Below are 14,590 nucleotides of genomic sequence, written 5' to 3' on the forward strand. Positions count from 1 at the left end.
TTCTCGTCCAATCCTAACAAATACAAATTGAACAATATCGCTGCCATATTGCAGCCTTGTTTCACCCCGATCTCAATAGGAATGGGGTCAGTCAGGGCTCCTTCCTTGGTGAGACGCATGCGATAATTTGTATTTTTGTGGAGAATTGCAATCAAAGCAACTAATTTAGTCGGAATACCAAGATGGATCATTTTTTTCCACAAGACTTCTCGAATAACACAATCGAATGCTGCGGTCAAATCCAAACTAGCCATGTAAATTGGGCCTGAGTGACTAGCCAAGGAGTGAGCCTGAAGGTGGGCTAGAATTGTGGCAATCCTCCCTGATAAATAGACAACATATTTTTTTCATCCATGTAAGTTTGTAATTGTTGAATGAGTAAAATAGAAAATATTTTGGAAGAGGCGTCAGTTAAGGCAATCGGCCGATAATTGGAGGGACAATCCGGAGAGCCCTTTTTGTAAATTGGAATGACATACGCAGAGGACCATGTAGTGGGGATATGTCCTGTTTGTAAGATCAGATCGAATTTGATTTTGAGGATATGGGCCCAGAATACTGGGTTCGATTTATACACACAAGATGGAATACCGTCGGGACCAGGTGCTTTAGAAGGCTTCAATCGACCAATGGCATCTATGATGTCTTCTATGGACCATAGTGAAGAAAAGTCAAATTCCAAGCATGGTTCACTACCCTTGAGGAATTGAAAACGCTCGGGCATAGTATATTTGCGTTTTATATACGATACCCAATTTTCGGCGGGAATAACAGAATCAAAGTTAGTTGTGTTTTCCGAGGTGATAGAACGAAGAGTATTCCAGGTTTTCCTAGAGTCATGCTTTAGTAAATGGTAAAATAATTTTTGATTATCTGCATAGAGAAGATGTCTTTTTAGCCATTTTAATTTATTACGAAATCTTTGTCTGATTGCTTTAATCAATTTATCACGAGCAAGGTCAGAAGGAAAAGTTCTATTAATGTGACGAATTGCGTGATTTTTTTGCGATTTTAAATGAGCAACTTGACTATTGAATTTGTGCGCATGGACCTGGATAGTTTTTTCGTGATTATCCCTTGAGTGAAGCATAGCTTCTAGGTGGATTTGAATTCTGATAGAATTTAGATGATCTAAATGAATAAGTGAAGGGCTCAATGGTGATTGATGTAAGATGATACCGGGATCACATTCTATATTCCGAATAAATATTGCACACACTTTAGGATTCCATCTCACTGTGTGGTGGGGCCGATCAATTTCTACTAAAGAAAGAAAAGAATTATCTTTGAAACGAGCCAAAGGAATATTCATCTGCATGGAAATGATCATATGGTCTCCTAGGAATGGATCAATAATTTTAAGAGCATCTATATTCGAATATAAACTCGAAGAAATAAAAAAATAATCAATGAGAGAATTGAGATTTGCTCTAGTCCATGTATAGGAATAATCGTCGAGAGCAAAGTAAGGAGTTTGAATATCCCATTCAAGGAAGAAGGAATTCCATACAGTGCCGAACTTATGGGACGTAGTTGAGTGCTTATCCCTAATTGCGTTTTTATGAACACCTATTTCATAGCAGTAGCAGTTGAAGTCACCACCTACGATAATTTTCGCCGTGGGATATGAAATCAGTCCCTTTTCTAATACATCATGCATTTCCTCAATAATGGTCTCAATTGGTATGGACAATTTATTCCAATAAATACATACCAATAAAAGAATAATAGAGGGATCCAAATCATCTTTCATAATGATTGCTAAAATGGAATCTGAACTGCTAATCTTTTCCAAAGAGCATTGAAGGGCAGTATTCACCAGTATGGCCAGGCCGCCAGAAGGACGACCTTCACTGCCTCGCTTTGCAGTCTGAATATGTGCTGAGTATCCATCTATAAAGAAGGAAGATTGATTCATGGTCTCTTGAATAAAAATAAGATCAGGTCGATTAAGCTGATTTAAGTGATACCATTTTTTGAAGTTATTTATACCACAAGAATTCCACGAAATAATGTGGAGACGCAGAGGGCTACGAGTGTTTCATTGCCTTTTGTTGATTTGCTTGCGTGGTGTTAATGGGGTCCCTCCAAGACATCTCCTTTAAAGCAGACATGAATGACATGAATTGTTTCATAGTATTAACATCGATATTTACAGGAGTACCCTGGGTTAAATTATCAGTGACACTTTCGACGCTCAAGGGAGTAGGTTCTAGATAACTTTGTGCATCGTCAAAAGATGAAAAAAATGATGAAGTTAAACCAATAAATGCCAAGTCATCAGAGTGATCCCATAACATCTTCATAATAAAAGGAGACATAAATTTACAAATCATTCGGTTGTTATTAATATCAGCCAATTTCACCCAATCTATGTCGTCAGATCTAATATTTCGTAGGGCAGGGATATCCTGAAAAACAGTCATCATAAAGGTGCGGTTCAAGCGAGCCTTTCCATAGCGGGCTTCATCGCTTTCCCAACCCATAATAATAGCAGATTTTAGGTCGCCACAATTATGGTTAGTCAGGGATTCCCGATTATCCGTAATGGATTTCAGATTGGTCAATTTGGAGCGCTCGTTGGCTTGTGGACGCTGCAAACTCAGGATTGGTAACTTTGGGCTAATATTTTGATGAACTAAGCTCTCAGTTTCGTGAGTAATTAGTTGATTTTGAGGGTCAACTTTGTTAACTGAGGTTAATTCTTCCGGCTCGCTTGAACTTACACCCTCCAAATTTTTTTTTTGGGATTCAGTTGGATGATTAGGACAAGTAAGTATTTTATTTTCTCTTTGTCCATTGGCATTACCCAAAATCACTTTCGCAGTTTTTTTAATTTTCAACAATGGATAATATTTGGAGAGGTCAGTTTGAACGCAGTGTGGGGGCCCAACTATTGGGTTAACCACCACCCCGAGGTCAATATGACCTTTCTCCTCATTATCCTTTCCCTTGTTTACATTAAATCGTGATTTGTTAGGTTCTTGCCAAGCTGGTTCATTAGTCAAGTCCTCGTTTTCTTTAATTTTTTTGTTTTTTAGTAGAGATTTGCAGGGGACTTTGGTAGTTACAGTGCTCGAGTCTGGCTCTGGAAGATTCAACAGGGCCTTAGATTCCTCGCTCAACTGATTTAAGTCGATGATGTTATCTCCCACTGAAAGATTACAGATATCTTTAATATGTGTATTATGAGTATCGTTTTTATCACGTGATTGATTCTTTGTTTTTTTTTCCTGTTTTCCCTTTTGTAATTTGGCGAGAAGATTTCTCTTTTGAGCTCGTGCCAAAGCCCTTCTTTGTTTTCTAGTAAGGGCAATGGGAGGAGTTTGATCATGCACCTCCTCAATATCGTGTATTTCTGTTGCTTCCTGAGGGATATGATCTGTTCCAGAGAGATCAATGAAATCTGTTAAAGCTGAAGGACTATCTGGAGAAACTCCTTTATCTTCACATGGAGTCAACAGCGAATCCTTGTTGATTGTCTTGGAAAGTATGGCAAGATTAGTTGCCATTTCCTTTACAAGGATAGTCAAGACAGCATGGTTAGGTTCACTGGTATTTTCCACGTTCACTGGCTTTGGGTTCACAACCTTCCGGTTTACTAATTTAATGGATGGTTCTTCTGTCACTACTTCAGAGAACAATTTTGTTTGAGTGCCTATAGTTTGAACATGGACCATCGAATCTTTTTTGTTTATGATGGAAGAAAACATATGACAGGCGAATAACATGCCCTCCATTTTTGCAAGAGAACTCGTGAGGTCAGACATTTGGATCTGTAGGAATTTTATTGCCTCATGAGTTTGCTCATGGCCTTTATCAAGTAAATTGAGAATTCTGGTCGTGACCGGAAAAGATTCGATGGAGTGTTGCAGTTCGGCATTCCAATTTTCTTGTTCAGCGGTAGGACAGTTAGGCTGTGGATGAGTCTTACAATGGGTAGACTCGTTGGAATCAAAACTGGGTGCTCTGTTTCCTTCGTGTCTAGAAGGATATTGACAAGTAGGGATCGTCGGTTGTTCCATGATCGGGGAGCTATTTACCATCAAGGGGGGCCCTCCTATGTTGTTATTACTTGGAGTATTAGTTCCCCCAAGGATACGTGCTTCCTTCTGTGCACTAGAGTGTGAAGGCACCGAGTAGGTGTATGCTGGGGGATTATTAAATAGGAATACATTCTCAATCCCATACTTACTTCTATTGACAGGAGTTGAGGGTTCGTAGGATAGACGAATCCGTTTGCCTAATTCTATTTCAATTGCCGGGGCTAATATAGAAACATCTGCAGTACACGTATCAAATTGCTCGGTTCCCATTATTTTTTTTATTTCATCTCTATCAAGACTTTGATTAGAGTTACAGTCAACAATTTCCCAATCCTTTGAGGAGCTTTCATTTGCTTCTTTGACGGACATGTATACTGGTTTAATTTTGGAATCCATGTTGTTTCCGGGCAAAGTAGTTTTAGTAGTCGCGCTGTCGATGTACACCGACCGTTTTTCCAAGGGAAATTGTTCCTCATGGTCTTCAGGGGTTACAACGACAGGGGCATCCTTATTAGATTTCTGTAAATCATCACATTGGAAATTCTCTATCATGTATTTCGTAGGCCCAGAAACGGATTTCTTAGCATCCGATCTATTTTTCCATTCCTGATTTGTGTTATATTCAAACGAGGCAGGAGTGAGAATAGCTTTGTTATCAACATTGCTTTCTGATTTCAGAGCCATTATAGGATTTTCAATTGGCAATGTACTGCAATAATTGGAGTCAAGAAGGGGTTTATATTCTTCATTTATCTCTTTTTCGGGCTGATTTAAAGGCATTGCAGCAGACAATTTTACTACATTAAGGTCCGCCTCAGTTTTTTTAGGATTAGTTTGGGACTCTTTTTTTTTTATACTGCGAAGCCCCTCTGCCATGACCAAAACAGTTCTGATTTCAATTATAGGCTAAGGGATAAAGGATAATGCGAGACACCCACTTTTGCTCGCTATAACCCCCTCCCAGCAATTATTTGATTAACTATGTGAGGGCCACAAAGGGAGTAACCCTACCACCAAGCCACCTTACCGCCTAACAGCCCAACAGCCGCACTTCGCAGGCACTTCCGGATGCGCGCGCCGGATGCGCGGGTCCGTGTGCAGATAAGGAAGTGATCGGCAAGTTAGTGGGCGGGCAAGCGGGCGGGTTCAGGGGGGCGTGGCTAAAGGGGGAAAGAGAAAAGAGAAACATCAACGGGTTGCCCAATTTCCAAAAACCCGCGGGAAACCCGCGGACACTAAAATAATGGGTGCAGAGTCCTCAGCAAGTACCCAATGTAAAGGTCCTCTTTGGTCCAATCAGGTGCGTGTTACGCGCAAAATTCAATTCGGGTCCTTCCTCTTGCCGACGGCACTGTGGGCAGAGAATCCAAGGACAACGAAGCAGCGAATCCAGCCCAACAGCCGCACTTCGCAGGCACTTCCGGATGCGCGCGCCGGATGCGCGGGTCCGTGTGCAGATAAGGAAGTGATCGGCAAGTTAGTGGGCGGGCAAGCGGGCGGGTTCAGGGGGGCGTGGCCAATGTAAAGGTCCTCTTTGGTCCAATCAGGTGCGCGTTACGCGCAAAATTCAATTCGGGTCCTTCCTCTTGCCGACGGCACTGTGGGCAGAGAATCCAAGGACAACGAAGCAGCGAATCCAGCCCAACAGCCGCACTTCGCAGGCACTTCCGGATAGGTGTTTTAGATTTTGATAGGGCATTCTCGGGTTCCTCTGCTAACAAGAATCCCATGTCAAACAAGAGCATTTTGCTACGCCATTTTGAGTGCCATACCACACCTGAAGAAATCCAAAGTCTGACTATGGAAAGCGGAGAGTCAATGAAGAATTCAATCTGATCTATGTCTAGCGTGGAGATGTTGCACAGATCGTCAATTGAGGTCATACACAGGATGGTTGCCCTCTCTACATTTTAGAATCAGTGTATGAAACTTTGCACGTTGTGGATGCAGTGCAGATTTACGAGGTGTCCATTTCATTGTGGCGGGGGTAACATGAGATTTAGATGGCCATTCATTCCTTTGCCTCTGCAAGTTATCAGGTACAGCTAAAGAGATGTTTGCTGAGGACCAGCCAAAGTGCTTGAGCCTCTAGACACGTTGGACTGGCAAGGTGGCTGGCCAACAGCTTGAGAGAATACCTTTGCAAAGTTGGTGTTTAAATATTCATCCACTCTTTTTTTAAGTTCATCAGCCGTGATCTGGGGCACACCGGTGTCCTGTAACTGGGGGCGCTGTACTGGAGGGGCAAAGGAAACTGATTTGGGCTGTATCAGTGAGTCCAGAGACCCATATCCTATATGCATTTGGCGATCTAAGGTCAAAATTGGTTTACTAGATGCAGATGAAATGGGGAATCAATTCGATTCATAGGGAGGAATTTTCTGTGCATCACGAAGTGATTGGACCAATTGCGAAAGTGGAGAGAGAATCACAGTCATCTTTGATTTTGCACTAGTAGTAGATGTTGGTAGTGTGGACTGATTGATTACTCCTGTTGTTTTGATTTGCACTGGATCAATTGTAGCAGATGCAGTGGTTTGCTGTGCTACAGGCAAAGTTGAAGTTTTGCCAACTGCTTTAAAAAAGGTATTAAGAGTGCTTTTTGGATTTTTTGTTCCAATCATGTTTTTGGTTTTCTTGATCGGAATTGCTGATTTTTTTTTGTTATTGTTACATTTGGGATTTTTAGATTTCAATTGTAGATGGCTTTGGCCAACGGGCAATGCGGATGGCGCACTTGGCGTCTCCACAAGTCGAGGAGGCACTTCATCCCCCGAGGTATTCTTTGGTAAAAGGGAGGTCGTTTTCTCTGCATGAGACGCCACAGGGCCTATTATGCCCAAAATTGGAGGCTGAGTGCAGGGGGCCAAGAGAACAGGAGTCACCAATTTAGATGTTTGTGTCGGCATTGATGCAGTAGGGGGGTTTTCAAGACATACTGCTGGGTGTTTAGAGACCATTACAACTGACTCATCAGGACTTTCCTTACTTTGGGATACTTTGGACAACTGTTGCGTAGAGAGCCATTTCATTAATTCCTCAAATTGGAGAGCTTGTCGAGTTACTTTGGAGTCTAATGGTTCGAAGAGTTTACACAAGCTGAAAATGGCAGCATTAATTGCTGTAAGCGCTGGTTGCATCATTAATAGAGTTTGTGCAGAATTATCAGTGGGGTAAGGTTTGTTGGGACATGGAGTTGGCAGTGCAAAAGACTTGAGCATGGGGAGTTCATTCACAGAGGATGAGGTGGTACTAGATATACATTCAGCCCCCCCCCTTATAGAATGATCTGATTCACATATGCTCGCATGAATTGAGAGCGCAGTTGAGTCTGATAATAATTGCGGAAATGCAATTGGGGAAATAGACATATTTGAATTGCGCACAGCTTGACAATTTTTAGTGGATTCCATCATGGTTAAGTCCGAAATCGGTTGAGTATTAATATGCCTCAATGGTGTACAATGGGATACATTGACTTTTCCAATAGTCATAGGGGAAGGCATAGGTGCCTCGCATGATGAAAAGGTGACTGGGGACGAAGGAGGGGGGGTACCTGATCTGCCGCTTTGGAAAAGGGGAATCTTGTTTGCTTATTGGCAGACCATGGAGTAACAGACGTGGCAGAAAAAAAGGTTTGGGGTAACAGGGCAGAATCTAGATGCCCTTGTAACAATGGGTTAGATTGGTTATCAAGCGACAACGGCACGGTGGGAGGCATGCTAGTTGTTAGCTTGTAAGGAGCGAAAGCGGTCATCAAAACAGGAATAGATCACAGAACAAACACAAAAAGCGCAGTGCAGGTCACACAATAGGATGCTCTAAAAAAAAATAAAAAAAAAAATAGAAGGAAATAAAAAGACCAAACAATATCACAATCTTGCCCACAGAACCGTGACAATGCGACTAATCGGACAGGGGTGCTTTGTAAAGTAAAATACTTGAAAAAAAAATATACAACTAAACAACTGCCTGAATGATGACAAAACTGAACTCCTCATTCTAGTCACTTCTTCCAACATCATAAAACTGGGCCCCAACTATGACTCCTTCATAATTGACAATAACCTCATTACTGTAGCCAAAGTAGTTAAAACCCTCGGTTTTTATATAGACTCCACGCTTACCTTTGGTAAACAAGTGAATTCCATGGCTTCAGCCACCTCCTACACCTGCAAGCTAATTAGAGCAGCCAAGCCCTTCCTCTCACCTAATAATTGCGTCATTCTAGCAAGGGCATTAATCCTGTCGAAACTAGATTACTGCAACGCCCTCTACATAGGCAGTAACAAATACATCACCTCCAAAATTCAGACACTTCAAAATAATGCCCTGAGAGCCGCCCTAAACTTCCCTAAAAATGCCCACATATCAGACCCTAGGAGATCTACCAACTGGCTCTCCACTAAAGACAAAATCCTCCTCAAAACAGCCTCCCTTACACACAAATGCCTCAACCATGCAGCCCCGCAATACCTTATAGACAGATTCACCAGACAAACAGCCTCTCGCCCCTTACGAAAAGCTAACTCTAACCTTTTGTTAGTATCCAGATTCAAACTTACTAAATCTGGCGGGAGTAGCTTCGCTGTTAAAGCGGCACAACTGTGGAACTCCCTTCCAACTGCTCTAAGAGAAGATCTCCCTTACCAGCAAATCACATCCAATCTGATCCAATGGCTAAAAGATCATGATGCCTAACTTCGCCCTACTGTCATTTGGGATCTCATGTATATTTTGTCTATTTGCTCTGCTCTATTTATCTGTCACATCTGCATTCTTGTTAACTCACTGTACATACTTCTGTGATTTTTTGACACTACATGTCTACAGCATTGTAACCGTAGCTGTACCCCTGTTTATTTGTAACATGTAACCTAAGTTGAACAACCCTCTTTCTGCCCTCCTGCCCGAATACCCTTGGGTCTGGTGCGCAATAAAAATAAACAAACAAACAAACAGGTAGATGGGACCGTAGGGAAACTCACCTTACTCAGCCCAAACAGCCACAACAGCCCTTAGCCAATGCCCTTTCCCAAATGCGCGTCTACAAATGCGCATGTGCTGGTGTTATATTGAATGCTGGGAGTCACTGGGAGGAGCAACAGGTGGGCTGCAGGTTCGTTTTAAAACAAACAAACAAACGTGCACAATGAAAAAAAATGCACAAATTCCACGAAAGTCCACAGACCGTTGCTCGTAGCTCACAGAACTCTGGATTCAGCAGCAAGGTCCAGCCACAACAGCCCTTAACCAATGCCCTTTCCCAAATGCGCGCCGATTCTCAGACCTGGAAAGATCTATTTTCGGATCTACCGGAAAACATCGAATTTTTTACTGTGAGTCTGAAAACATCATTTTTTTCCTTTGAACCCATTTCCCTGGTTCTATGTGAAAAAATCGCTGCAAAAAAAGTCGCTGCCTAAAACTGCCCTCCCCCCCATTTTTTTGCAGCATTTATATGGGGCAAGACCCCTCACAGCCCTCTATACTCACCTTACTGTAACTTCTCCCCCTTGTCCACCCCCACATATAAATGCAGTAATAAATGTATTTTTAAAAAGGGCTTTTTAGGACGTGACTTCTTTGCTGTGCCTTTTTCACTGGATACCCTTTCCCCACCACTATATTCAGGGGGGGAGATCCCCGCAGCCTCTGTTTTTTGTTCTCCATTTAACCCATTGCCACACCACTATAGTCAGGGGGAGACCCCCACAGCCCCCTCCATATCCCCCCACCTTAATGACAACCCCAACCCAAACCACATATCTATTCATGCAAAAATGTGATTTAAAAAAAACATTTTCTGTGACTCACAGTAATGTCTATCAATGTTTTGCTGCGGTGCCCTATTTTCATGTCAATGAATCGCGAGATGGAGAAGCTTGGCAGAGAAAAGGGGCCTACAGGGTAAGTGTTATGTCACTTTTTGGAATGTTTCCATTAAATTAATTTCCTGTGTTGCAATTTCATTCACAAAGAAAGTGCATAGGGAATGCTTATGCAAAACAAAAGAGGTGATGGGTGGAAGGTTTAGAATGAATCCCAACTACTGGCATTGCTCTGTGCAACCCTCCAGGCTATCGTTCTTTGCCTGCCAAACTATTACACAAGGGGAAAGACCATATGCAAATCAGGCTTGGTCCCACCCCAAAAGGGGCAGCACAGCCTGAACTGCTAGGCCACATCCCTTCTGCCGGAGATCACAAGCAACCCCAGACATGTTTTGGCATCATTGGACATCATCAGTGAGGTGTAGTTTGGGTCTCTAGGCTCAGCAGGCATGGCACCCACACCTGGGCAAACCGGTACCACTCGGGATGACTAAAGCAAAACAAAAGAGGTGATGGCTGGAAGGTTTGGAATGAATCCTAACCTCTGGCATCACTCTGGGCAACCGTCCAGACCATTGTTTGGCAAGCAAAGAACAATGGTCTGGCGGGTTGCCCAGAGCTATGCCAGAGGTTAAGATTAATTTCAAAGTTCCACCAGCCATCGCCTTTTATTTGTTGCTAAGGAATGCTTAGAAGCAGAAGACTGCCCTCTAGGGTTCATCTATCCTTGCTTTACTCCAGCCTCTCTGCACTTACGTTCACTTTCACTTCTATCGCAGCGGCCACAGCAAATGCTATCGCAGCAAGGACCATGCCACACGCCATCTTCCGGATTGGTCTGGAAAGCGATAGAGAGATAGAAAACATGTTTTAATCCAAACATACGTGAATAGAAATCTTAAGCAATAATAACTTTGGTGGGTAACATATCACAATTTCACATAGTGTTTCCTGTTGGATGTATTTTTCTAAGTGATATAATATAAGGAGTCATTATGAGCCAAGTTAATGGTAATACATGCATCGAAGCATGAAGGGATGAAGATGCCCTGCCAGGGTTATAACCTGTATCCTGTTTGCTGCCCATTGATCTTGGTGGCTAAAATTAACATTATATATTCATAGATATGGATGTATATCACCAGATAAAATGAGTAATATTTATCTATATACCTATAACTGTACATATAAAGACTGGCACAAAGGCGTGTTATGATTATAGCACAAAACATGAAAACCAAAGAAATGGCTAAGTATGGTTAAGAAACCGTAGCACAGCCAACACCATGTACTGCTCAGGTTATCGCACGGGGTAATTTGCATAATAATCTTTACAGTCTATTTGCCTTGCATTGGTCTTCAAATCAAAAGTGAGAGTCAACATAAGCAGTCGGGGTGCCATTGTTTTTCTCTAGCTGTTTTGTTTTCCTCATGCCCTGTAGCAACTGGTGGTATGTGCATTTCATATGTGGCTTTATAATCAGCACGCGCTGGTGGCCACGTTATGGTTGCTTTGGAACCATAACTGCAAAGTTTCCGTGTTTTTCATGTTTTGCGATGAAACCACAATGTCTCCTCAATTAACATTTTTTTCGGTTAAATCTTAAGGAAACCTATAATTAACTGTACCTAAGAAAGCTTTTCAGTGGATTCCTTTGGAATTTGTAAATGATATAAACTAAAATCCCCACAGTGCCCACTGTGCACTCCCTTTGGCATGGCGTGGGCAACTCAAAGAGCCCCAATGTGGCCACTGGGCAAGGCCTTTTGTGATGCTTGATGGACACTGTATCTATGATATGCCCTTCAGTCATGCCCTGGACACCTCAAAGAGAATTAGTATGCCCACATGGCATGGTCTCTGGCCATGCCCAACAAACCTTCAAAGAGACCCACTACCAATGGCCTTTGGTATTCCCCATTGAGCACCTTGTGCAGGGCAAGGCCTTTGGCCTGCACCCAATGGGAAAACTTGCCTGGGGCTATAATTATGCACACTGGATACTGTGTCCATGGCATGGTTTTCAGTCATGCCCTGGGCACCACAAAGCATGGCCCAATGGACCTTTGGACTTTGGTCATGCTCCGGGCAACTCATGAGCCCTAGAGTGCCGAGTAGGCATGGCCTTCGGGCATGGCCAGTGGAAACTTTAGCTGGGGCGTGGCATTTGTCATAGCCCATGCACCTCAAAGAGAGTCAACGGGCTAACAGATCATGGCCTCTGGCCATGATCAGTGGGAACTTGGCTCAGAGCATGGCTTTTAACCAGGCCCTACGTACCTCAAAGAGACCCTATGTACATTAATAAGGCTTGTAGCTGTGCCCTCGGCACCCCAAGGAGTCCCATATCCCCCCTTGTCAAGGCCATGACCTGCTAACACTGTACCTGGGGTAATGGCCTATGGCCACACCCCTGGAACCTCGAGCCCCAGAGTACCTGCTTGGCATTGCCTGTGCCCATACCCAATTGACTATTTTCCAGGAGCATGGCCATCAACCAGGTCGCAGGAACCTGAATGAGATGTATGTAGCTCATTCGGCATCATTTGTAGTCCTGCCCAGTGGACACAGCCCAATGCATGATCTTTGACCATGCCCTAGCATCTTAAAGTGACCTAAAAGGCCTTCTGAGCATAGCCTGCAGCCAGACATAATAGACACTGCCTGGGGCATGGCTTTTGTAAGTGCTAGGTTCATGAGACCTACGGGCCCAATGGCATTTATGGACCTAGCTGTGGGTCCACCGACCTAGCTTGGGAGGAACCCAGGTCTGGGGCTGCTGGCCTTTTTTGCCAAATCAGCTGTATTTTAATTTTTTTATACACAAATGCTCCCCCTCTAAAGCACGCCTTAAACTTCCTAAGGGCTCTTCGTCACTTTCACTTTGTTCTGCAGTGTAGACTCCACAGAACACTGCAAATTTGGAAACCAAGATGGCTGGGTTTTCAAATATGTTTCACCCCCTATAACCTATTCCTCAAGAAGCTGGAGTCTTTTGCCACTTTTGATCTTCATTAGATCAGCTGAATGAAATGTGGTGAAAAATCATTTTAGTGATATCTGGGTTCACAGACCCAACTGAAGTGTTTGCAAGCCATAATCGCTGATTTTATATGGACCATTCTGGTACTCTGACCCTTCTGAGTTCATGGACTTCGGTAAAAAGCAATCTAAATGGCTGATTGAAAGAGAGACATTGTATGTATCTATGTATGTGTGTATATGCATGTATGTATTTGTGTGATTTTGAAAGTTCAAACCTAGCTGGGAAGCTGTCCAGAGGAATTGCACCCAAGAGCACAGAGGTAGGGTTGGGGGCATGGTGGCAGAGGTAGTTGGAATGGGTAAGGTGATCAGGGGAGGGGGATAAGTAGGGTTGAGTGAACATTGTTATTGGTTTGAAACATGGTGAGGTTTTTGTTAAATCTGCCCTTGCAGTTCATGCATTCAAAATAAAGACTGTGAAACCTGTGGTGCAAATTTCTTTTTTAAAACAGCACATTGCAGCCATCTGGGGTATCCCCAAATCTGTGACTCTGTTGTGCAGCTTTGTCTGCTTGTCTATATACCTGGCACTGGGTGTATTTCTCTGGCCCTGGGTCAGTGTGGGCTTACAGGCCATTCGGGGACCATAGGCCCCAGGACTCATTTGTGTGGGCCGGGCACTTCTGCCCGGTTTTTGCAGGACACTCAGACCAAACTCAAGGCATGCAGGCCTAGAGATAAGTCTGTGTGGGCCGCTGATCCCGGTTCAGGACACACACACGTCCTAAGAAGGCACTGTGTGGGCTTGCAGTCCTGGCTTATGGTCTGTGTCCCAGGAGCCAGGTGTGTGTGTGGCTTGTGTGGACCCACAGACCTAGGATGATGCCTGTGGGCTCTGCACTGGTTCTAAGCCAGTTCTCTGCAGGACCTGAGAACCTGACTCATGCCCCACAGGTCCTGAGATAGGTCTGAGTGAGGATTTTGCGAGCCTGCAGACTCGACCTTGGTCTGATCCAGAGTTCATTCTAAGCTGGGTCTGAGAAGGGTCTGCAGACCCAGAGCTGGTTCATGAAGTATAATCATTGCGCCATGCCCTATGTGAAGTGTCGACTGGGCATAATGGGCTTCTTGGAGCTGCCAAGTACATCGCGAAAGGTCATGCTCAGTCACCACATTGGGCCTCTGGATGAGCCATGCCCCAGGAGCAGAGACCCCTGGGCACGGCTGCAGGCTATGTGTAGCTGACACAATGGGTGGTTTTTGGGTGCGTGGGTAGGCCTCTTTTCCCATGGGCATATAGCCAGATAGCAGCTAACTATGGCTTCATGCATTGAATAGCTGGCATAACCAAAGGGTGGATGCATAAGGATGTATTTTCTTCATGTTAGGTGTGCCACTGGTATTTGCACCTGCTTCTGCATATGTATCTTGTGCTTATACCAGAGGCGTCCAAAGAATATCTCTCTTTCCTTTGGTATATTTGGGAGTGTTGTTGTGCGGGAGGATTGTATAGAAATAAGAACGTCTTTAGAAGCTTTCTGAATCTTAGTAAGACTGCGTAGGGTCTTTCATACTGATGATTACTCATTATGTGGCCGCCCAGATGTTTTGGACTTCAACTCCCACTAGGCCTAGCCAGCATATTTAGTGGTGAAGGATCCTGGGAGATGTAGTTTAAAACATCTGGACGGGCACATAAGGAGTCACCAATCCAGCGGCCATTG

The 14,590-nt window shown here is 43.7% G+C and overlaps 1 protein-coding gene across 1 annotated transcript in view; it reads right to left on the reverse strand.

Moving 5' to 3' along the window:
- Window positions 1-14,590, reverse strand: part of SLC15A2 (solute carrier family 15 member 2) — a 384,163-nt gene that overhangs the window by 100,041 nt on the left and 269,532 nt on the right. The window contains exon 15 of the mRNA XM_069616692.1: window positions 10,637-10,718. Coding sequence (XP_069472793.1) covers window positions 10,637-10,718 — 82 coding nt within the window. The remainder of the gene's footprint in view (window positions 1-10,636; window positions 10,719-14,590) is intronic.

Source organism: Ambystoma mexicanum, chromosome 9 (assembly GCF_040938575.1).
Source record: "Ambystoma mexicanum isolate Mex_15411 chromosome 9, UKY_AmexF1_1, whole genome shotgun sequence".
Classification (NCBI taxonomy): Eukaryota; Metazoa; Chordata; class Amphibia; order Caudata; family Ambystomatidae; genus Ambystoma; species Ambystoma mexicanum.